The sequence below is a fragment of the Pleurodeles waltl genome, chromosome 4_2 (assembly GCF_031143425.1).
Source record: "Pleurodeles waltl isolate 20211129_DDA chromosome 4_2, aPleWal1.hap1.20221129, whole genome shotgun sequence".
Taxonomy (NCBI): domain Eukaryota; kingdom Metazoa; phylum Chordata; class Amphibia; order Caudata; family Salamandridae; genus Pleurodeles; species Pleurodeles waltl.
In genome coordinates this window covers 1,033,774,319-1,033,798,482 of record NC_090443.1, presented here as the reverse complement: position 1 = coordinate 1,033,798,482, position 24,164 = coordinate 1,033,774,319, and the positions used below count along the sequence as shown (strand labels likewise).

The 24,164-nt window shown below is 53.4% G+C and overlaps 1 protein-coding gene across 1 annotated transcript in view; it reads left to right on the top strand.

The window, feature by feature from the left end:
* The first annotated feature begins 601 nt into the window (after positions 1-601).
* GRK2 (G protein-coupled receptor kinase 2) overlaps positions 602-24,164 on the top strand; it is a 258,235-nt gene continuing 234,672 nt past the window's right edge. Inside the window, exon 1 of the mRNA XM_069232942.1 lies at positions 602-2,331. Coding sequence (XP_069089043.1) covers positions 2,219-2,331 — 113 coding nt within the window. The 5' untranslated portion in view covers positions 602-2,218. The remainder of the gene's footprint in view (positions 2,332-24,164) is intronic.

The window sequence follows — 24,164 nt, the reverse complement described above, 5'->3', positions numbered from 1 at the left end:
GCACCCCACTCCATGCAATCTCCCATCTGCCACCTCGCCCCCCCCCTTTCCATTTGTTCCTCAGCTGATCCCCCCAATCGTTGGGTGCCCCCTCTTTTGCCACCCCGTTTGAGTGTCCCTCCCCCAGCCCAGCAGTTTGCGGTCTGTGCCCCTCCCCTCCTTTGTTGCACACTCTGAGTGCCCCCCTGTGTATCAGGGTGCCCCCCTCTCTCACCTCTATTCTTCCCACCCACCCCCATTTTGCAGTGTGTGCCCCTCCATCTTTCCCCCCAGCTTCTGTGCTGAGTATCTTTCTGTCCCCTCCTCTGTCTTTGCTGCCCCCGCCTCTTCCTCTGTTTGCCCCCCCCCCCATGCAGTTCGTGCCCCTCCCCTCGTTTCCTCCCGTGAACTGCTGAGTGTCTTTGCTCCTTCCGCCTCTCACTTTGCCCCATCCGTACCCCCCCAGGCCCCGCCCCCTCCTCTGCCCGCTGACCAGCAGGGGGCCCGGGCTGGCTGGGAGCTGCGGCCCCTTTAAGAGGGAGCAGCCGCCCGTCCCTGCTGTGTGAGAGCCCTCCCCATCCCCTCCCTTCTCCTTCCTCACCCTCCTCCTCCTCTCTCACACAGAGCACAGCTCAAAGAGGAAGAGAGAGGGAGGCTGCAGCCATCTTCACCCCCCAGGGACCCCCGCCCCTGCTGCACCCTCTGCCTCCTGCCCTGGGGGCCCCTGCGCCACCCACGACTGAGCGGGACCCCCAGTCCGGAGGGGGCTGAACCACCAGTCTGCACCTGAGCAGCAGCCTCAGCAGACAAGAGGCCTGTGGGGGACCCAGGACGGAGCAGGACCCCCACCTGGAGGGGGCTGAACAGCCAGTGTGCACCTAGCAGACAAGAGGCCTGAGGGGGACCCAGGACTGAGCAGGACCCCCACCCTAGAGGAGGCTGAACCCCCAGTGTGCACCTGAGCAGCAGCACCAGCAGACAAGAGGCCTGAGGGGGCACCCAGGACTGCGGGGGACCCAGACAAGAGGCCTGATGGACATCCAGGGCTGACCTGAACGACCACCCTGGACGAGGCTGACCCCTAGTGTGCACCTGGCTCCAAGCAGCACCGCCAGCAGACAAGAGAGCTGAGGGGTACCAAGAACTGAGCAGGACCTCCACCCTGGAGGGGGCTGATCCCCAGTGTGCACCAAGCAGTCAAGAGGCCTGAGGGGCACAAGGGACTGAGCAGGACCCCCACCCTGAAGGAGGCTGACCCCTAGTGTGCACCTGGCTCTGAGCAGCAGCACCAGCAGACAAGAGACCTGAAAGGGACCTAGGACTAAGCAGGACCATCGGCCTGTAGGAGGCTGGATTCCCCCCCCCCTTTTTTGTGCACCTGGCTTTGAGCAGCAGCAAACCAGAGGCCTGTAGGGCACGCCGGACTGAGCAGGACCCCCACCCTAGAGGGAGCTGAACCCCCAGTGTGCACCTGGCTCTGAGCAGCACCACCAGCAGACAGGAGGCTTGAGGGGGCACCCAGGACTGATCAGACCCCCACCCCCAGTGTGCACTTGGCTCGGAGCAGCACCAGCAGTTGGCAAGGGGCTTCAGAGGGTAACTCAGCCATAGTAGGACCCCCCCACCCTGGGAGGAAGCTGGACCCCCAGTGTGCACCTGGCTCTGAGCAGCACCACCAGCAGACAGGAGGCTTGAGGGGGCACCCAGGACTGATCAGACCCCCACCCCCAGTGTGCACTTGGCTCGGAGCAGCACCAGCAGTTGGCAAGGGGCTTCAGAGGGTAACTCAGCCATAGTAGGACCCCCAGTGTGCCCCTGGCCCTCAGCAGCAACCAAGGGGGCACTCAGGCTGAGCAGGACACCCATCCTCAGAGGGAACTCGCCCAAGGAGCCAGAGGGGGACCGCAGCACTGCGGGGACCCCAACTGTGGGCGAGCTGACCCCCTCCCTCCTAGTGTGCATCTGGCTCTGAGCAGCACAGGACCCCCTGCTGAGCATCTGGCCCACCCAGGAGGAGATCGGAGTGTGGGCCCCCAGGACTGTGCTGAGACCCCCCCGAACACCTGTGCCGGAGCAGCAGCAGCCTCAGGGGGCTGCCAGGGCTGAGGAGGACCCCCACCTCTGCGGGGGAGCAGAGCCCCGGATGGACATCGGGGCCTGAGCAGCAGCGCCCAGGAGGGGGCTCTGGGGAGACCCAGAGGGGGTTCAGGCAGTGAGTGAGGAGGAGAGCAGAGCCAAGATGGCCGACCTGGAGGCAGTGCTGGCAGATGTCAGCTACCTGATGGCCATGGAGAAGAGCAAGAGCACCCCGGCGGCCAGGGCCAGCAAGAAGATCATCCTGCCGGAGCCCAGGTGAGCGGCCGCGGGGGGCTCGGCCACTGTCCGCCGCCTGCACCTGTCTCTGCTGCCCGCAGGGCCTGTCCCTCTCCATGCACTGTCTTCACCTGTCTCTGCTGCCCTCAGGGCCTGTCCCTCTCCATCCATTGTCTGCACCTGTCTCTGCTGCCCGCAGGGCCTGTCCCTCTCCATGTACTGTACTGCACTGTACTCTCCATCCATTGTCTGCACCTGTCTCTGCTGCCCACAGGGCCTGTCCCTCTCCATCCATTGTCTGCACCTGTCTCTGCTGCCCGCAGGGCCTGTCCCTCTCCATGTACTGTACTGCACTGTACTCTCCATCCATTGTCTGCACCTGTCTCTGCTGCCCACAGGGCCTGTCCCTCTCCATGTACTGTACTGCACTGTACTCTCCATCCATTGGCTGCACCTCTCTCTGCTTCTGCTGCTCACAGAGCCTGTCCCTCTCCATGTACTGTACTCTCCATCCATTGTCTGCACCTGTCTCTGCTGCCCACAGGGCCTGTCCCTCTCCATGTACTGTACTGCACTGTACTCTCCATCCATTGTCTGCACCTGTCTCTGCTGCCCACAGGGCCTGTCCCTCTCCATGCACTGTCTTCACCTGTCTCTGCTGCCCGCAGGGCCTGTCCCTCTCCATCCATTGCCTGCACCTGTCTCTGCTGCCCACAGGGCCTGTCCCTCTCCATCCATTGCCTGCACCTGTCTCTGCTGCCCACAGGGCCTGTCCCTCTCCATGTACTGTACTGCACTGTACTCTCCATCCATTGGCTGCACCTCTCTCTGCTTCTGCTGCTCACAGAGCCTGTCCCTCTCCATGTACTGTACTCTCCATCCATTGTCTGCACCTGTCTCTGCTGCCCACAGGGCCTGTCCCTCTCCAAGTACTGTACTGCACTGTACTCTCCATCCATTGTCTGCACCTGTCTCTGCTGCCCACAGGGCCTGTCCCTCTCCATGCACTGTCTTCACCTGTCTCTGCTGCCCGCAGGGCCTGTCCCTCTCCATCCATTGCCTGCACCTGTCTCTGCTGCCCACAGGGCCTGTCCCTCTCCATCCATTGTCTGCACCTGTCTCTGCTGCCCGCAGGGCCTGTCCCTCTCCATGTACTGTACTCTCCATCCATTGTCTGCACCTGTCTCTGCTGCCCACAGGGCCTGTCCCTCTCCATGCACTGTCTTCACCTGTCTCTGCTGCCCGCAGGGCCTGTCCCTCTCCATGCATTGTCTGCACCTGTCTCTGCTGCCCACAGGGCCTGTCCCTCTCCCTGTACTGTACTGCACTGTACTCTCCATCCATTGGCTGCACCTCTCTCTGCTTCTGCTGCTCACAGAGCCTGTCCCTCTCCATGTACTGTACTCTCCATCCATTGTCTGCACCTGTCTCTGCTGCCCACAGGGCCTGCCCCTCTCCATGTACTGTACTCTCTCCATCCATTGTCTGCACCTGTCTCTGCTACCCACAGGGCCTGTCCCTCTCCATGTACTGTACTCTCTCCATCCATTGTCTGCACCTGTCTCTGCTACTCACAGGGCCTGTCCCTCTCCATGTACTGTACTGCACTGTACTCTCCATCCATTGTCTGCACCTGTCTCTGCTGCCCACAGGGCCTGTCCCTCTCCATGTACTGTACTGCACTGTACTCTCCATCCATTGTCTGCACCTGTCTCTGCTTCTGCTGCTCACAGAGCCTGTCCCTCTCCATGTACTGTACTCTCCATCCATTGTCTGCACCTGTCTCTGCTGCCCACAGGGCCTGCCCCTCTCCATGTACTGTACTCTCTCCATCCATTGTCTGCACCTGTCTCTGCTGCCCACAGGGCCTGTCCCTCTCCATGTACTGTACTCTCTCCATCCATTGTCTGCACCTGTCTCTGCTGCCCACAGGGCCTGTCCCTCTCCATGTACTGTACTCTCTCCATCCATTGTCTGCACCTGTCTCTGCTGCCCGCAGGGCCTGTCCCTCTCCATGTACAGTACTCTCTCCATCCATTGTCTGCACCTCTGTGCTGCTACTCACAGGGCCTGTCCCTCTCCATGTACTGTACTCTCTCCATCCATTGTCTGCACCTGTCTCTGCTGCCCACAGGGCCTGCCCTCTCCATGTACTGTACTCTCTCCATCCATTGCCTACACCTGTCTCTGCTACTCACAGGGCCCTCCCCACTCCATGCATTGCCTACACCCCTCTCTGCTACTCACAGGGCCCCTCCCCACTCTATGCATTGCCTACACCTGTCTCTGCTTCTGCTACTCACAGGGCCCTCCCCACTCCATGCATTGCCTACACCCCTCCCTGCGTCTGCTACTCACAGGTCCCTCCCCACTCCATCCATTGCCTACACCCCTCTCTGCTACTCACAGGGCCCTCCCCACTCCATCCATTGCCTACACCTGTCTCTGATACTCACAGGGCCCTCCCCACTCCATGCATTGCCTACACCTGTCTCTGCTTCTGCTACTCACAGGGCCCTCCCCACTCCATCCATTGCCTACACCTCTCTCTGCTTCTGCTACTCGCAGGGCCTGGCCCCTCCCCACTCCATGCATTGCCTACACCCCTCCCTGCGTCTGCTACTCACAGGTCCCTCCCCACTCCATGCATTGCCTACACCCCTCTCTGCTACTCACAGGGCCCTCCCCACTCCATCCATTGCCTTCACCTGTCTCTGCTACTCACAGGGCCCCTCCCCACTCCATGCATTGCCTACACCTGTCTCTGCTTCTGCTACCCACAGGGCCCCTCCCCACTCCATGCATTGCCTACACCTGTCTCTGCTTCTGCTACTCACAGGGCCCTCCCCACTCCATCCATTGCCTACACCTCTCTCTGCTTCTGCTACTCGCAGGGCCTGGCCCCTCCCCACTCCAGGCATTGCCTACACTCCTCCCTGCGTCTGCTACTCACAGGTCCCTCCCCACTCCATGCATTGCCTACACCCCTCTCTGCTACTCACAGGGCCCTCCCCACTCCATCCATTGCCTACACCTGTCTCTGCTACTCACAGGGCCCCTCCCCACTCCATGCATTGCCTACACCTGTCTCTGCTTCTGCTACCCACAGGGCCCCTCCCCACTCCATGCATTGCCTACACCTGTCTCTGCTTCTGCTACTCACAGGGCCCTCCCCACTCCATGCATTGCCTACACCTCTCTCTGCTACTCACAGGGCCCTCCCCACTCCATCCATTGCCTACACCTCTCTCTGCTACTCACAGGGCCCTCCACACTCCATGCATTGCCTACACCTGTCTCTGCTACTCACAGGGCCCTCCCCACTCCATCCATTGCCTACACCTCTCTCTGCTACTCAGAGGGCCCTCCACACTCCATGCATTGCCTACACCTGTCTCTGCTTCTGCTACTCACAGGGCCCCTCCCCACTCCATGCATTGCCTACACCTGTCTCTGCTTCTGCTACTCACAGGGCCCTCCCCACTCCATGCATTGCCTACACCTCTCTCTGCTACTCACAGGGCCCTCCCCACTCCATCCATTGCCTACACCTCTCTCTGCTACTCACAGGGCCCTCCACACTCCATGCATTGCCTACACCTGTCTCTGCTACTCACAGGGCCCCTCCCCACTCCATGCATTGCCTACACCTGTCTCTGCTTCTGCTACTCACAGGGCCCTCCCCACTCCATGCATTGCCTACACCTCTCTCTGCTACTCACAGGGCCCTCCCCACTCCATCCATTGCCTACACCTCTCTCTGCTACTCACAGGGCCCTCCACACTCCATGCATTGCCTACACCTGTCTCTGCTACTCACAGGGCCCTCCCCACTCCATGCATTGCCTACACCTGTCTCTGCTTCTGCTACTCACAGGGCCCTCCCCACTCCATGCATTGCCTACACCTCTCTCTGCTACTCACAGGGCCCCTCCCCACTCCATGCATTGCCTACACCTGTCTCTGCTACTCACAGGGCCCCTCCCCACTCCATGCATTGCCTACACCTCTCTCTGCTACTCACAGGGCCCTCCCCACTCCATGCATTGCCTACACCTCTCTCTGCTACTCACAGGGCCCCTCCCCACTCCATGCATTGCCTACACCTGTCTCTGCTACTCACAGGGCCCTCCACACTCCATCCATTGCCTACACCTGTCTCTGCTTCTGCTACTCACAGGGCCCTCCACACTCCATGCATTGCCTACACCTGTCTCTGCTTCTGCTACTCACAGGGCCCCTCCCCACTCCATGCATTGCCTACACCTCTCTCTGCTTCTGCTACTCGCAGGGCCTGGCCCCTCCCCTCTCCATGCATTGTACTCTCTATCCATTGCTTACCCCTCTGTGCTGCTACTCACAGGGCCCCTCCCCACTCCATGCATTGTGTACTCTCCATCCATCGCCTACACCCATCTCTGCTTCTGCTGCTCACAGGACCTGGTTCCTTCCCTCTCCCAGCCGTAGATCCGCTGCTACTCACTGGACCTGTCTGCTCTTGTTACTTGTCACCACTGCTTACCTCCCCCTTCCTCTCCTGCCTGTTGCTTCTTGCCCCATCACCTGACTGCTTCTCTCTGCCCTCTCCCTTCACCTGACTGCTTCTCTCTGCCCTCTCCCTTCACCTGACTGCCTCTCTCTGCCCTCTCCCTTCACCTGACTGCCTCTCTCTGCCCTCTCCCTTCACCTGACTGCCTCTCTCTGCCCTCTCCCTTCACCTGACTGCCTCTCTCTGCCCCCTCCCTTCACCTGACTGCCTCTCTCTGCCCCCTCCCTTCACCTGACTGCCTCTCTCTGCCCCCTCCCTTCACCTGACTGCTTCTCTCTGCCCCCTCCCTTCACCTGCCTCCTTCTCTCTGCCCCCTCCCATCACCTGCCTCCTTCTCTCTGCCCCCTCCCATCACCTGCCTCCTTCTCTCTCCCCCCTCCCCCATCACCTGTTGCTTGCTCCTCTATCCCATCATCTGCCTGCTACTGTTTCACGTGAGCAGCCCATACTTGCCCCCTTTCAGAACTTTTCAAGCCTGTACTTTTGTGGTTGCCAATAAAACGAAAGGGGCTTGGGAGGGGGTGGGGTGGGGGTGGGGGGTGGTGTACCAGAAAATACCCCCAACATCAGCAACACCTCTTTAAGGATTCTGTGGCCGAGTGTGCCTTGTACCACAAGTAAAGCAATCGCCAGGCATATTATATCCTGTCACTGATGCACAGGTGATGCTTAAAGGTCTGTGTCTGTATCCTGTCTCAGGTCCTGCCTCTGATGCTCAAAGATGTGTGTCTGTCTCAAGTCACTGATGCTAAGGTGCTGTCTCTGAGGCTTAAAGGTCTATGTCTGTCTCGCGTCACTGATGCTTAAAGGTTTGTGCCCGCCTCTGATTTGCAGGCTGTATCTTCTTTTACTGATGCTCTGGTCCTGGTATTCTCTCTCCTCTTGTGTTTAATGCTGAGACGTGTATCTCTCCTAGTATCTTTGCACAGACCTGTGCTGTCTTTCTCCTAGAGTCTCTGATGCTCAAGTCCTATGTCGTCGTCCTCCTCCTGCCAAAATGCCTGCGTCTGTCTTCTCCTGTTTCTGATTCACAGGCTATTTCTTCTTTCTCTGATTCTCAGGTCCTGAGAATCTTTCTCCTCTTGTTTTTGATTCTGAAACAGATACCGTCTTTCTTCTAGTGTCGGGTCCTGTGTCTTCTTCCTCCTCCCGTCTCTGATGCTCGGGTCCTGTGTCTTCTTCCTCCTCCCGTCTCTGATGCTTAGGTCCTGCGCCTCCTGTCTCTGATGCTCGGGTCCTGTGTCTTCTTCCTCCTCCTGTCTCTGATGCCCGGGTCCTGTGTCTCTCCTCCTGTCTCTGATGCTCGGGTCCTGTGTCTGCCCGGGTCCTGTGTCTCTCCTCCTGTCTCTGATGCTCGGGTCCTGTGTCTCTCCTCCTGTCTCTGATGCTCGGGTCCTGTGTCTCTCCTCCTGTCTCTGATGCTCGGGTCCTGTGTCTTCTTCCTCCTCCTGTCTCTGATGCTCGGGTCCTGTGTCTCTCCTCCTGTCTCTGATGCTCGGGTCCTGTGTCTCTCCTCCTATCTCTGATGCTCGGGTCCTGTGTCTTCTTCCTCCTCCTGTCTCTGATGCTCGGGTCCTGTGTCTCTCCTCCCGTCTCTGATGCTCGGGCCCTGTGTCTCTCCTCCCGTCTCTGATGCTCGGGCCCTGTGTCTTCTGCCTCTTCCTGTCTCTGATGCTCGGGTCCTGTGTCTTCTTTCTCCTCCTGTCTCTGATGCTCGGGTCCTGTGTCTTCTTCCTCCTCCGCTCTCTGATGCTCGGGTCCTGTGCCTTCTTCCTCCTCCGCTCTCTGATGCTCGGGTCCTGTGCCTTCTTCCTCCTCCGCTCTCTGATGCTCGGGTCCTGTGCCTTCTTCCTCCTCCGCTCTCTGATGCTCGGGTCCTGTGCCTTCTTCCTCCTCCGCTCTCTGATGCTCGGGTCCTGTGCCTTCTTCCTCCTCCGCTCTCTGATGCTCGGGTCCTGTGTCTTCTTCCTCCTCCGCTCTCTGATGCTCGGGTCCTGTGCCTTCTTCCTCCTCCGCTCTCTGATGCTCGGGTCCTGTGTCTTCTTCCTCCTCCGCTCTCTGATGCTCGGGTCCCGTGTCTTCTTCCTCCTCCGCTCTCTGATGCTCGGGTCCCGTGTCTTCTTCCTCCTCCGCTCTCTGATGCTCGGGTCCCGTGTCTTCTTCCTCTTCCCGTCTCTGATGCTCGGGTCCCGTGTCTTCTTCCTCTTCCCGTCTCTGATGCTCGGGTCCCGTGTCTTCTTCCTCCTCCTGTCTCTGATGTTCGGGTCCTGTGTCTTCTTCCTCCTCCCATCTCTGATGCTCTTCTTCCTCCTCCTGTCTCTGATGTTCGGGTCCTGTGTCTTCTTCCTCCTCCCATCTCTGATGCTCTTCTTCCTCCTCCTGTCTCTGATGTTCGGGTCCTGTGTCTTCTTCCTCTTCCCCTCTCTGATGCTCGGGTCCTGTGTCGTCTTCCTCCCCCGTCTCTGATGCTCAGGTCCTGTGTCTCTCCTACTGTCTCTGATGCTCGGGTCCTGCGCCTCCTGTCTCTGATGCTCGGGTCCTGCGCCTCCTGTCTCTGATGCTCGGGTCCTGTGTCTTCCTGGCCTCCTGTCTCTGATGCTCGGGTCCTGTGTCTTCCTGGCCTCCTGTCTCTGATGCTCGGGTCCTGTGTCTTCCTGGCCTCCTGTCTCTGATGCTCGGGTCCTGCGCCTCCTGTCTCTGATGCTCGGGTCCTGTGTCTTCCTGGCCTCCTGTCTCTGATGCTCGGGTCCTGTGTCTTCCTGGCCTCCTGTCTCTGATGCTCGGGTCCTGTGTCTTCCTGGCCTCCTGTCTCTGATGCTCGGGTCCTGTGTCTTCCTGGCCTCCTGTCTCTAATGCTCGGGTCCTGCGCCTCCTGTCTCTGATGCTCGGGTCCTGTGTCTTCCTGTCTCTGATGCTCGGGTCCTGTGTCTTCCTGGCCTCCTGTCTCTGATGCTCGGGTCCTGTGTCTTCCTGGCCTCCTGTCTCTGATGCTCGGGTCCTGTGTCTTCTTCCTCCTCCCGTCTCTGATGCTCGGGTCCCCTGTCTTCTTCCTCCTCCTCCTGTCTCTGATGCTGGGGTCCTGTGTCTCTCCTCCCGTCTCTGGTGCTGGGGTCCTGTGTCTCTCCTCCTGTCTCTGATGCTCGGGTCCTGTGTCGTCTTCCTTCCCCTGTCTCTGATGCTCGGGTCCTGTGTCGTCTTCCTTCCCCTGTCTCTGATGCTCGGGTCCTGTGTCTCTCCTCCCGTCTCTGATGCTCGGGTCCTGTGTCTCTCCTCCCGTCTCTGATGCTCGGGTCCTGTGTCTCTCCTCCCGTCTCTGATGCTCGGGTCCTGTGTCTCTCCTCCCGTCTCTGATGCTCGGGTCCTGTGTCTCTCCTCCCATCTCTGATGCTCGGGTCCTGTGTCTTCTTCCTCCTCCTGTCTCTGATGCTAGGGTCCTGCGCCTCCCGTCTCTGATGCTCGGGTCCCGTGTCGTCTTCCTCCTCCCGTCTCTGATGCTCGGGTCCCGTGTCGTCATCCTCCTCCTCCTCCTGTCTCTGATGCTCGGGTCCTGTGTCTCTCTTCTCCTGTCTCTGATGCTCGGGTCCTGTGTCGTCTTCCTTCCCCCATCTCCGATGCTCGGGTCCTGTGTCTCTCCTCCCGTCTCTGATGCTCGGGTCCCGTGTCTCTCCTCCCGTCTCTGATGCTCGGGTCCCGTGTCTCTCCTCCCATCTCTGATGCTCGGGTCCTGTGTCTTCTTCCTCCTCCCGTCTCTGATGCTAGGGTCCTGCGCCTCCCGTCTCTGATGCTCGGGTCCCGTGTCGTCTTCCTCCTCCCGTCTCTGATGCTCGGGTCCCGTGTCGTCGTCCTCCTCCTCCTCCTCCTGTCTCTGATGCTCGGGTCCTGTGTCTCTCTTCTCCTGTCTCTGATGCTCGGGTCCTGTGTCGTCTTCCTTCCCCCATCTCCGATGCTCGGGTCCCGTGTCTCTCCTCCCGTCTCTGATGCTCGGGTCCCGTGTCTCTCCTCCCGTCTCTGATGCTCGGGTCCCGTGTCTCTCCTCCCGTCTCTGATGCTCGGGTCCCGTGTCTTCTTCCTCCTCCCGTCTCTGATGCTAGGGTCCTGCGCCTCCCGTCTCTGATGCTCGGGTCCCGTGTCGTCTTCCTCCTCCCGTCTCTGATGCTCGGGTCCCGTGTCGTCGTCCTCCTCCTCCTGTCTCTGATGCTTGGGTCCTGTGTCTCTCTTCTCCTGTCTCTGATGCTCGGGTCCTGTGTCGTCTTCCTTCCCCCATCTCCGATGCTCGGGTCCTGTGTCTCTCCTCCTGTCTCTGATGCTCGGGTCCTGTGTCTCTCCTCCTGTCTCTGATGCTCGGGTCCTGTGTCTTCTTCCTCCTCCCGTCTCTGATGCTCGGGTCCTGTGTCTTCTTCCTCCTCCCGTCTCTGATGCTCGGGTCCTGTGTCTTCTTCCTCCTCCCGTCTCTGATGCTGGGTCCTGTGTCACTCTCCTCCTGTCTCTGATGCTGGGTCCTGTGTCACTCTCCTCCTGTCTCTGGTGCTCGGGTCCTGTGTCTCTCCTCCTGTCTCTGATGCTCGGGTCCTGTGTCTCTCCTCCTGTCTCTGATGCTCGGGTCCTGTGTCTCGCTCCTCCTGTCTCTGATGCTCGGGTCCTGTGTCTTCTTCCCCCCTCCCGTCTCTGATGCTCGGGTCCTGTGTCTTCTTCCCCCCTCCCGTCTCTGATGCTGGGTCCTGTGTCACTCTCCTCCTGTCTCTGATGCTGGGTCCTGTGTCACTCTCCTCCTGTCTCTGGTGCTCGGGTCCTGTGTCTCTCCTCCTGTCTCTGATGCTCGGGTCCTGTGTCTCTCCTCCTGTCTCTGATGCTCGGGTCCTGTGTCTCGCTCCTCCTGTCTCTGATGCTCGGGTCCTGTGTCTTCTTCCCCCCTCCCGTCTCTGATGCTCGGGTCCTGTGTCTTCTTCCCCCCTCCCGTCTCTGATGCTCGGGTCCTGTGTCTTCTTCCCCCCTCCCGTCTCTGATGCTCGGGTCCTGTGTCTTCTTCCCCCCTCCCGTCTCTGATGCTCGGGTCCTGTGTCTTCTTCCTCCTCCCGTCTCTGATGCTCGGGTCCTGTGTCTTCTTCCTCCTCCCGTCTCTGATGCTCGGGTCCTGTGTCTTCTTCCTCCTCCCGTCTCTGATGCTCGGGTCCTGTGTCTCTCCTCCTGTCTCTGATGCTCGGGTCCTGTGTCTCTCCTCCTGTCTCTGATGCTCGGGTCCTGTGTCTTCTTCCTCCTACCGTCTCTGATGCTCGGGTCCTGTGTCTTCTTCCTCCTACCGTCTCTGATGCTCGGGTCCTGTGTCTTCTTCCTCCTCCCGTGTCTGATGCTCGGGTCCTGTGTCTTCTTCCTCCTCCCGTCTCTGATGCTCGTGTCCTGTGTCTTCTTCCTCCTCCCGTCTCTGATGCTCGGGTCCTGTGTCTTCTTCCTCCTCCCGTCTCTGATGCTCGGGTCCTGTGTCTTCTTCCTCCTCAAGTCTCTGATGCTCGGGTCCTGTGTCTTCTTCCTCCTCAAGTCTCTGATGCTCGGGTCCTGTGTCTTCTTCCTCCTCAAGTCTCTGATGCTCGGGTCCTGTGTCTCTCTCCTCCTGTCTCTGGTGCTCGGGCCCTGTGTCTCTCTCCTCCTGTCTCTGGTGCTCGGGTCCTGTGTCTCTCTCCTCCTGTCTCTGATGCTCGGGTCCTGTGTCTTCTTCCTCCTCCTGTCTCTGATGCTCGGGTCCTGCGCCTCCTGTCTCTGATGCTCGGGTCCTGTGTCTCTCTCCTCCTGTCTCTGATGCCGTCAGACTGAGGAGGGGGCCCCCGCTCTTGGTGTAACGTATATTTAGAGTCTGCCGTGTTTATTAATGATGACGTAGCTAACATGCCAGATGGTGAAGCTGCTGTGTATTATCTTCACCTGCAAGATATAATATTGATTTTTAACGTGCAAACGTGGATTTGCTGTGTGGGGCCCCGCAGGAAGTGCAGGGCCCGGCCCCTCAAAACTCTGACACGCCTACTAATGTGTGGCCTAATATTTGGGATCCTGTGTAATTTCTGCTTTTGTTCTGGTCTGCGCATTTTGCACAATTTAGTCCCCCAACCCCGTTATGGATTTATACCGACGGGACACTGGTGTGAGCACAAAATATCTTGTGGGAGCTGTAAACGTAAAATGTTTTGTACGTGGACCAGCATTTTAAGTGAATTTGTAACGCGAGGCGCGCTCTCGTGGACACTTTCCTGGAGCGCCTAGCGAAGCTGATTGAGGGAAATCCGCGTAATCTTTAAAAAAATGACGTATGTTAGGTGAATGGGTGGGAACATGTTTCCCACCCTTTATTCTGTATTTTTCCTTTTCTCTGCCCTGTCTTCCTGCTGCTTGTATGTTGTTTTCCTATATAGTTTATTAGTTTTTGCAGCCCTCTGCATTTGTCCTCCCCTTTGTGATCTGCAGCTGCTCTTTCTCCTCTTGTCTCTGAAGAAGCCAAGCCCTGTGTCCCCTTTCTGCTCTTGTCTCTGATGAAGAAGCCAAGCCCTGTGTCCCCTTTCTCCTCTTGTCTCTGATGAAGAAGCCAAGCCCTGTGTCCCCTTTCTCCTCTTGTCTCTGATGAAGAAGCCATGTGTCCCCTTTCTCCTCTTGTCTCTGAAGAAGCCAAGCCCCGTGTCTCCTTTCTCCTTTTGTCTCTGATGAAGCCATGTGTCCCCTTTCTCCTCTTGTCTCTGAAGAAGCCAAGCCCCGTGTCTCCCTTCTCCTCTTGTCTCTGAAGAAGTCAAGCTCTGTCTCCTTTCTCCTTTTGTCTCTGATGAAGAAGCCCTGTGTCTCCTTTCGCCTCTGATGAAGAAGCCAAGCCCCGTGTCCCCTTTCTCCTCTTGTCTCTGATGAAGATCCCCGTGTCCCCTTTCTCCTCTTGTCTCTGATGAAGAAGCCATGTGTCCCCTTTCTCCTCTTGTCTCTGATGAAGAAGCCATGTGTCCCCTTTCTCCTCTTGTCTCTGATGAAGAAGCCCTGTGTCTCCTTTCTCCTCTTGTCTCTGAAGAAGCCAAGCCCCGTGTCTCCCTTCTCCTCGTCTCTGAAGAAGTCAAGCTCTGTCTCCTTTCTCCTTTTGTCTCTGATGAAGAAGCCCTGTGTCCCCTTTCTCCTCTTGTCTCTGATGAAGAAGCCCTGTGTCTCCTTTCTTCTCTTGTCTCTGAAGAATCCAGGCCCCGTGTCTCCCTTCTCCTCTCGTCTTTGATGAAGAAGCCCTGTGTCTCCTTTCTCCTATTGTCTCTGAAGAAGCCAAAGCCCTGTGTCTCCCTTCTCCTCTTGTCTCTGATGAAGAAGCCTGTGTCTCCCTTCTCCTCTTGTCTCTGATGAAGAAGCCTGTGTCTCCCTTCTCCTCTTGTCTCTGATGAAGAAGCCCTGTGTCCCCTTTCTCCTCTTGTCTCTGATGAAGAAGCCCTGTGTCCCCTTTCTCCTCTTGTCTCTGAAGAAGTCAAGCTCTGTCTCCTTTCGTCTCTGATGAAGAAGCCCTGTGTCTTCTTTCTCCTATTGTCTCTGATGAAGAAGCCCTGTGTCTTCTTTCTCCTATTGTCTCTGATGAAGAAGCCCTGTCTCCTTTCTCCTCTCGTCTCTGAAGAAGCCCTGTGTCCCCTTTCGTCTCTGATGTGCATGTCCTGTCCCTTGGTTTTCTTCCTCTTTCTGGTGCTGTCCCTGTGCCTTTCTCCAGCCGTCTCGGGTCTTGTGTCTTCCTCTTTCTGTCTCTGAGGCACAGGTCGCCCCCCACCCCAGTGTTTTTCCCTTTTTGCCTCTGATGTACATATTCTGTCTGTTTCCTCTCTCTACTGCGCCCATGTGTCTGATGCACATTCATTGTTTTGTTGTAACTTTAAGGTCCCTTTAGTTGAAATATTCTAATACAATGTTAAATATGTTTTAATATCTTGCTGTTTGCTAAACCTGTCTGGCAAGCTACCTTTACATGCTTTGAGACTTTTTTTCAGTGAATGCGTCATTTTAGACTTGACATTTTGATTTTACTAAAATTATGTGTATACATTGTGTGTGTGTGTGTGTATATATAATATATATGTCTCATACTAATGAGGGTTTTCAACCAGCCCTCCCTTTTCATTGGTCCACGGTGGAGCGGTCTGCCCCTTCACACGGAGCACATGCGCACAAAAAGTAGTTCTGTTTTATGCTTGAGGCTTCAGTGGCAGAGTATGGTTTTTGAGACAAAAAAAATATTGTTGTGTTATGGTAATTTCATTTTTACATATTGGCGAGTGCCTGGCACATCCTCTAACAATAAAGTTTTAGAAAAGCAGTGCAAACAAGCATTGGCAAAGCAAAAAGGCTGGTGGACAACACCAGATTTGTTAGCTTGGCCAGAGCTTGTTTAGAGCTCTGCTGTGTTTAAGCAGCAAAGAACTGGCAGGAGTGCGTGTTAAGTGCTTAGTACACATGGTGGGTCACGGTAGAGTGTGTGTGCCCCTTTTAAAAAAGAACAAAGCCGGCTTGCATCCTTGGGCTGCAGGCACCACTTTTTCATTGGTTTCATAGCTTCTAGCAGTGTTTGCACTCAGTCTAAAGCGTGCTATTCACCCGTGAGGGTGTCCAGGCGCTGACTGTGCGCTGCAGGGGCTCAGTCGAACAGCCAGGTATTGTGTATTTCTCTGACTTCCAGCAGAGAGGGTGAGGTCCTTAGGTGGGAGGTTGTTTCAAACCAGCTGAAGGCCTGCAGGCTTTGCCTGAAGAGTGTGTTCAATCCATATAGACTGTGTAATCTCCATACTTCTCAGACACTAGAGACTGCAGTCTTTGGTATGCAGCATGTTTAGTGCACTCGCGGCCTGCAGCCAGTCTTGTGAGTACCACCTGTGCACACCAAACACTGCCCAACACCTTCAAGCAGGGGGGTGCTAAGTGCTTACGCACGTGGCATACTTTGTGCACACAACAGAACTGCTTCTCACTCTGCGTGAGAAGATGTGATTCAGGTTTGCACTTTACTCTAGGTCAAGGGTTCCCATCCTTTTAAGTTCTGTGAACCCCCACTTTATCATTACCTGAACCTGGGGACCCCCACTGAATCATTATTGAAATCTGGGGACCCCCAGCGAGTCAGTACTTAAAGCCAGGGACCAGGCCTAAACATTGTCAATGATTTGAATTTTCTAACCAGTCACTGACCCCTTGAGGAGCCGTTGCGGACCGCCAGGGATCCCCGGATCACAGGTTGGCAACCATTGCTCTAGGTAGAAAGTGTTCGATTTATATCAATCCAAGACTGCGCATCAACCATAGTTCCACTGGTGCCTGATTGAAGCCCTTGAGGGTCTATGTCCACACATCTGCTCAACAGGATCCGCCAGAGCCAGATTAATTGTAAATTGTGCAACCAAGAGCAGATTTGTGGTTTCATCGCGATTTATGATCTCAAATTGCTGGATCTTCAGACTGTTCTTCCATTTGCAGCACATGTGGGTTAGCATTTGGCACGATTTACGGATCTCTTTTAAACTCTCTGAAGTGAGCGAATCTAGATGTGCAGCAATCCTCAAACCTTCTAAATACATATATCAAGGTTTACACACTTTGGGGGTCATTCTGACCCTGGCGGCCGGTGACCGCCAGGGTCACCGACCACGGGAGCACCGCCAACAGGCTGGCGGTGCTCCCGAGGGCATTCTGACCGCGGCGGTTCAGCCGCGGTCAGAAAGGGTAAACCGGCGGTCTCCCGCCGGTTTACCGCTGCCCCATTGAATCCTCCATGGCGGCGGAGCGCGCTCCGCCGCCATGGGGATTCAGACACCCCCTACCGCCATCCTGTTCATGGCGGGAAACCCGCCATGAACAGGATGGCGGTAGGGGGTGCCGCGGGGCCCCTGGGGGCCCCTGCAGTGCCCATGCCAATGGCATGGGCACTGCAGGGGCCCCCGTAAGAGGGCCCCGCAAAGTATTTCAGTGTCTGCTTTGCAGACACTGAAATACGCGACGGGTGCAACTGCACCCGTCGCACCCCTGCAACTACGCCGGCTCAATTCTGAGCCGGCGTCCTCGTTGCTGGGGCATTTCTGCTGGGCCGGCGGGCGCTCTTTCGGAGAGCGCCCGCCGGCCCAGCGGAAATGTTTAAATGGCCGCCGCGGTCTTTTGACCGCGGTGCGGTCATTTCACGGCGGTACCTTGGCGGACGGACTCCGCCGTCCGCCAAGGTTAAAATCACCCCCTTTATCCCGCTCCCTTTGGAGGTGTAAATTTATCTTTCCCAAATTTAGCACACAAACAGTAGTAACCGTTGATGCCAAATTTTGATCCTGAATTCAGTTATCCGCTTGGATTCTCTAGATGATGTCTTCGGGAAAACGAATGAGGTGCCAGGTTTAGGGTGTAGCTTGCAGGACCCCCGCTACAGTTTGACCCCTTGGATGTAGCGTTACCTACTCACCTTCCCAATTAGTTTTGATGGTGATTAGCGAGGATTCGGGCAATGTAGATGGCAGATGCATGATGTACCAGTGATGCTATTATAAAAAATATATGGCCCATGTACAGTTTCCACCAAAAATGCAGATTAAAGTTGAACCTTACTTAGGACTTTTGTATCTACCCGCGCTATATGGTTCAATATTGCCATTGAGTGGTTCTGGTATCCACAAACCACAAGGCTGAAGGCAGAGTGGGTGGTGAATGTCACCAGGACCCAAGATGGCAATATAGCAGCCTATTACACCTTACCTGGTACATCTTTTTTATATGGGTTTTTTTCAGGGGCCTTGGCTAGAAAAGGCTATTTTCTTATAAGAAGGCCACCGATTGGAAACAAAATGTTTAGGCGTTGTTTACCTTTCGTTATTAAATTGTTGATAAAACAGTGATAAGGTCCAGAGGATCTGTGCAATTCTGTGGCTTCGGTGTTTACCGCACAATTATGGATTTGTCACATAATTGGCAGATTTCACACCAAAAAATTGTTTCTCGCTCAAATGCATGAAAATAACTCTGCCAGAGAAAGTGCCACCTTTTTTTGCTGCGTAATTTATTGAACCTTGCCACATAATTTGGTCCTCCCCGCTGCATAAATCTTATATATACAACTGACATTTGTAAAGCTCTACAGAGTGGTGTATGGGCTGTCATTTTGAGGATGAAATCCATATTTCACAGGGAACCATGAAATATTTTCCATATTTCACGGTTCCCTTTGAATTTTTTTTTTTACCATCGCATTGTGCGCAATTAAAGCATCACAACATGCAATTTATGTTGTGCAGATGCCCAGATGAAATCTTGTGTTTGCTTTTATGAGGTGCTGAATGATGAGGTGCTGAATCACTCTGTAGGTGGGGAGCGCTCTACTTTGTGGGAGTGCCTTGGGTAGGGGTATGTGTAGAGTAGATGTTGTGTTTGAGGACTAGAGTTGTTTTTCTCTCCCTGCCTCTGCTAGAGTGTGAAGTGGGGGGGGGTGTTCATGTAAGACAGAAGGTGATGCCTTGGGGGCTGGTCATGATTCCCCTCCTTCAACACTGGTAATAAATACTTTCCTTCATTGAGCAGATCTGCACTGCCCTTTACCCAGCCGTTGTAAAAGTTAGTCCACCAGCCCACAAAGTGTTAAATCCGTGCTCTGAAATAGACTCGCTTCCGGCCTTGGGGCTGTGGCACCCTTGGGTTCTTCTGTAAAGTGATTTTTGAATGGTGCTTGTGAGCCACTAAGCATGCTTAGCCAGTCCCTCCATCGCCAGCTCGTGAAAAGATGGTGTTTGCACTCTCGTCATGTCTGCGTATTTTGTTACTATACTTGTAAATAGCATGTTTTACTGAGCTGCATTTATTTTCACTGGCATGGCATAAATTATCTATAGTGTTTATAGAAAGTAACAAGCCAGCGCTTTTAATTTGGACTGAAAAAATCACGGCGTTCGTGAAGCTGCCAGGAAGGCTGTGAAAAAACACTGTTTCTTCTTGTAGCCGGTGTTTGGCTCCTGGGTTTGTAGACTGGAGGCCGAATTTGGAATCTTTTAGATGACTTGCCTCCTTGAGATGAATCGTTCGTGCTTCAAAGTGACTCCTTTTTTTATTTTAATTTTTGGGACTAGCCTGACTATAATCTTGAAGTCTGAGACACAGCTATTGAGTATATGTGCGCATGTCGAAATTGGCTTAAAACCTGATCGCCACATTCAAAAAGTTATTTTATATTTAATAAATACCTTATCTAATAGTGAAATCCATTTTTTATTAAATACATGGTAAATATAATTTTAGAAAGTTACCTTTACCCTGCCCGAAGCTCCTGGAGGCTAATTTGCATTAGCTCTCCCAGAACTCCTCAAGGGGTGCTTGGCCTAAATTGCATAAGAAAGAAGTGTGAAAACTCTTTTTTTTTTTTAAAGCAGAAACATTGGCCTAGGAGTAGGGAGGTGTTTTCATCCCTCTGGCGAGAAAGCCTGTTAGAGTGGGCCCAGGAACTTAGGGCCAGATGTAGCAAAGGTTTTTACCCATTCTGTGTCTATGAGAAAAAGTGTTCGTACATATGGCCCTTAGTTTGTTTTCCTGTTGCAAGCAAATGTTAGGAGACAAACGGGAGCGTTTTCTTTGCCTGACGTAGAAACAACCTTGCACTATTACAAATAGATTGAAGTGTTAAGAACCAGACAATGGGAGTTTAACTGAGAGACCCTTGCTGCCCTGAAGAAGTACCTGTACAGGGATGGAACACGTTGGCTGGGACTGTCTTAGAAAGATGGAAAACTGTCTTGGGAATTAAGAATATGTGAAAGAATTCTAGGACTGCAAGGACCAATTCTTTACAGCGAAAGTAGAAATTTAGATTTTGATCTTCAGATCAGGAGGGATTTCAGCTCGACAGTTATGGACAATTTGTAGAATTTCGAAGTTAATATATTGCCCTCCCACAGAATAGTTTTTCCAGGTTGGCTTGAGAGTTGTGGGCAGTCAGGATTCTGGGATTAGGCATATGGACAGCAGAAATATTGGAATATGGACTGGTGCAGTCTTGGGACACACTCCTGCCGCTCAGTCATGTTTATAAATGTTAGTAAATACCCGGACAGGCCCCCTAGTCAGGCTGCCATCTACTCTTGTGGAGTAAAGCCACCCTAGGCCCAGTTTGAGTGACTGTAGAGGAGGGCACTGCATGCTACTCTGACCATACCTTTGGGTGGGCTCACAGGCCCTGCAACAGGGGCGAAGGATTTCAACATCTTGGATTTTGAGAGTGAGGGGAACTGCTGGACTGTATGCAGTAAGGCAAACGGGAACGTCTGAAATAGTGGGCATAGCGGGCCCTGGGATCTTCCATCCCATTGGTTAGGAAGAGTTCCGAAGTCTAGTGCTGCGCAACGCTCCCCCCCCCATGGGCGATGAACCCTACAAAGCTGGACCTTCACTTGGCAATTAGCAGAACACTTGCTGGACCTGTGGAAGAACAGAAGAAGACAGGAGCTGCTGTCTATGACCTTTTTGAGGAGCTTGGACAGACTGAGCTTCTTGATCTTACCTTGTACCTAGAACAAACAAGTGGACACCAAGAGTCAGTTGGCTGAACTCCACTGTGGCAACAGGGACACAAACAAGCATTGGCAAAGCCAGTTGGTCTAGCCAAAGGGAGGGCTAATGACTTTGGCAATTGAGTGGAGGTGGCTATGGGGAGGGGCAGGCAGCGGTAGATAACAGGCTGTTTAAAAAAAATAAAACACTTTGAAGTGCCTATTACTGGCTGCTTCATATTGTTTTTTTTTCCTTCTGTTGGTATGTGGGAGAAGAAACAAGGACTGTAGGGTGGGAGGGAGGGGTAGAAGAAACCAGGGCAGGTGACAAGAGTGGTAAAAGAAACAGGGGCGGGAGATAGGGTGGGGTAGAAGGAACAGACAGATGCATGGGTAGGAGGGAGTGGTAGAAAGAATTGGGACGGTGGTAGGTGTATGTGCAAGCAAGGACAGCAGGGAAGGGTGGAGGACAGGACAGCAATTAGGAAAAGTGGTGGCTGGGAGGGCAAACATGCACGATGAGTAAAAAGAGAAGGTCAGAAGCTGCAAGAGGCCTCTTTACTAAAGCAAAACAGTGTGGGGGGGAGAGTGTGACCTAGCTGCCAAGGTAGATGGCTGCATGAGTGACGAGCTCCAGCAGCCGGCCCAATGCAGATGATATCCTGGTGTCCCACCCGGGCGCAGATTGTGGAGTTCTGGAGGCATGCATCTCTTAGCAAGGGGCTGAAAGAGCAAAGGAAGCGGGGAGGCCGTAAAACGGGCACCAAGCTGAGCTTCACCAAACAGTATAAACAAAGAAAAATAACATTGCGCGAAGCGTGTGCAGGAAGCGCAGTAGCCGTGAAGGGGCGCCGCGTATCCCCAAAAAGCATAAATAAATAAAAATAACATTGCACGAAGCGTGTGCATAAATTAAAAACAACATTGCGTCCATGAAGCGTGTGCCAAGCGGGAAGTGCACGGTGGCTGTGAATTGGTGTCGCGCTAAGTGGGAAGTGCTGGCTGGATGCCGAAATTGCGTTCCATTTTGACGGGAGCGTCTCTGTCTCCATTCTGAACCTAAAAAAGAGCCAAACCGATGAAAAAAAAAAAAAAATAGTGCACTGACAAACATATACATTAAAGACAGAGTAAGCCGACATGAACAGGGGCAGTCTCCATGGGAGGAAACCAAGCAACAAAAGGAGGGACAAATACAAGTAAGTGACCAGTAAAAAACACACATTTATGCCTGGCAGTACAAAGAACCAATTAAAAGCAACGGGCAGCAATGGGCGTGCACTTACTCCACAGAGTAGATAACAGCATGTCTCGAAAGCCAGCGCATGCGCTGCCTAGGTGAGACCTCAAAACTGTAAGAGGCCTTTTCCCTACAGTTCCCAGCTGACCAGTGACAACTGGAACTTTGATGGGTGTTGCTGGTGGGTCTCTGCCTGGCCCCCTGAGTCTCTCTGGACTGCTATCCCCAAAGGTCATTGGGGACTTGAAAAGTGTATTCCTGTGGTTGCACAGGACGTGGCTGTCCATGGCGGTGCCCCCTGGGGCTCCCGACGCCCCCTTTTCGCCAGCATTTGCATGGCGGTAAGACAGCCATGCAAAGGCTGGCGGAAAGGGGACTCGTACTCCCCAGGGCAGCGCTGCCCTGGCAGATTGCGACAGACGAGACCGCCAGGCTGTCGACAAGTGGCAACCTGGCAGTGCCGGTGGTCGGACTGTGGCCCATCTGCCACGGTCATAATAGGGCGGTCGGACCGCCCTTTCTGCGGCCGTCCAACTGCCATCGCGAGTGTGGCGGTCTTGAGACCGCCACACTCTTAATGAGCGCCTAAGTCCCTTTTTGGATTAGGACTTTGATACCTTTTTTTAACTTTTTGACTTTCAGACTTTCACTGGGACCAATCCGCTTGGTGTATCAGACTAGGGCTCCATCGTGTTCGGCTTCAAATCGTGCCTAGGTCTACCGTGATCAATGGCCAACATTGGCGCTTTGTGCTTTTTGATGCTACTTTTCACTTGAATCTTTAAAAATTCATATATACGATTCCTTTTATTGACTTTTTGTTGTTTTGGTCTTATTTTACACACAGGGTTTTTCTCTTTATTTTAAACTTGGTTATGGAATTTTATTGTGTTTTTGTGTCACATTTTTTGTTTCTGTGTATGTACTGCTTAACTACTTTACACATTGCCTTTGATTTATGCCTGACTGCTTTGTATATCATTATCAGAAATGGGGCACAGTTTTATTTAATTTGTGGCTTCTAGAAAGTGGTGGCCTAATCCGTTGAGGTGGGCACTTGCCCACCCCAAATAATCTCCTTCCTACAGTCCTCGCTGGCTCTTCAGAAGGGTCAAGGGAGAAGGAATGTATGTGCATGTTTTTTGTGCTCATGTGAGTCAGCAGTAGCAAAATACACTTCTGGTCCACAGAAACCATTTTTATGTACTTTTAAATGGGTAATACCTTTGCCCCTGTTCGACATATTTAATGCCACTTTTCACCTAAAGAGTACATACATGTCAGTTTGGTAAACAAAAGTTTTTTTTTCACATTGTGCAAGGTGGGGAAAAAGTTGCAGGGCTCACTCCAAAACTTGTTAATTTTTTTTAATTCACATATATACTTTCCCCAAATTTTAACCTAGTTCTCGCTTGGCTGACGTATTAAAAAACAAACCTAGCATGATGATGGTGGCAACTGCCGTATGTGTGCAATCTGTAACTTGTTGTACGTGAGGCGTGAAGTTTTTGAAATAGTTTGGAAATAAAAGAATTGCAATATTAACTTTTGGATTTGCAAACTGAAATTCGAACTCTCAGGATTGTACCCATCATGCCCTCGGTTGTATACCACACAATATTGGTCTGCACCCTCCAATACCAGGTCTTTGTCGTGTAGCAGCTACCCAAATGTCAATTCTCCCCTTGTTCGTGTTCAAATCATCACTTTCTTGGAATTTACTGTCAAAGTTATTTGCAAGAGTAGATGGTGTGAATAAAAGTTTGCCTCTAGTTTAACACTTATTTCCAATCCCAAGAATCTGAAAGTAGTTAAAATATAAGGTCTTATTTGACATCATCAAAAACAGATGTTTCTACCGAACTTTTAAGTATTCCGATAATTCACGGTGATATGAAAAATGAATGGTGGAAGGAAAAAAAAAATTGTCACACAGTTGGATCAATTTATGACCCAAATCTTGGGCTTCGGCCTGGGCGAAGTAGAATGCAATTTACGTTCGAGGTTGTCGCAGAAGACCAGTGGATCACATGGAATACTATAGATCAGCGAGTCGTGGAGCGAGAGGTCTAGTGTGCATTTCTATATTTGCATATAGCAAGCGCGTTGAACTCCCTCCCACTGAAACTACTTTCTGTAGTAGAAGAAATAACAGAAAAAAAAGTTACCCATGCCGCATGGCCATATCGCTGTTAGATTTCCCCCCCCCCCCAAATTCTAGAAACTGCAAAAAAGTTGCAGAATTGCCATTATGCTTAGAATTTAGTCTGAAGTTCGGAAATGTAATGTTTCTAGTGTCAAGAGAGGGAATCCATACAAAATGCCAATGGGTGCGACACAAAGCCACAATCGTACGCCAGATTTATTGCATCAATTCAACTACCATATTTCAAACAAGAAAAGTGCCATAGTGACAACATAGGGGCAACTAGGCATATTTACTAGCATTAGTACATATGATTGAGCAGATATAGGGCCATCCCAAAATGATTAGCCTTCTGGGTTACTCTGGAAAAAAGCCAGGAGTGGATTTAGATCAGCATATATTTATGGCTGTTCTTATGACTCAATAAAATATGACTTACCACTGGAA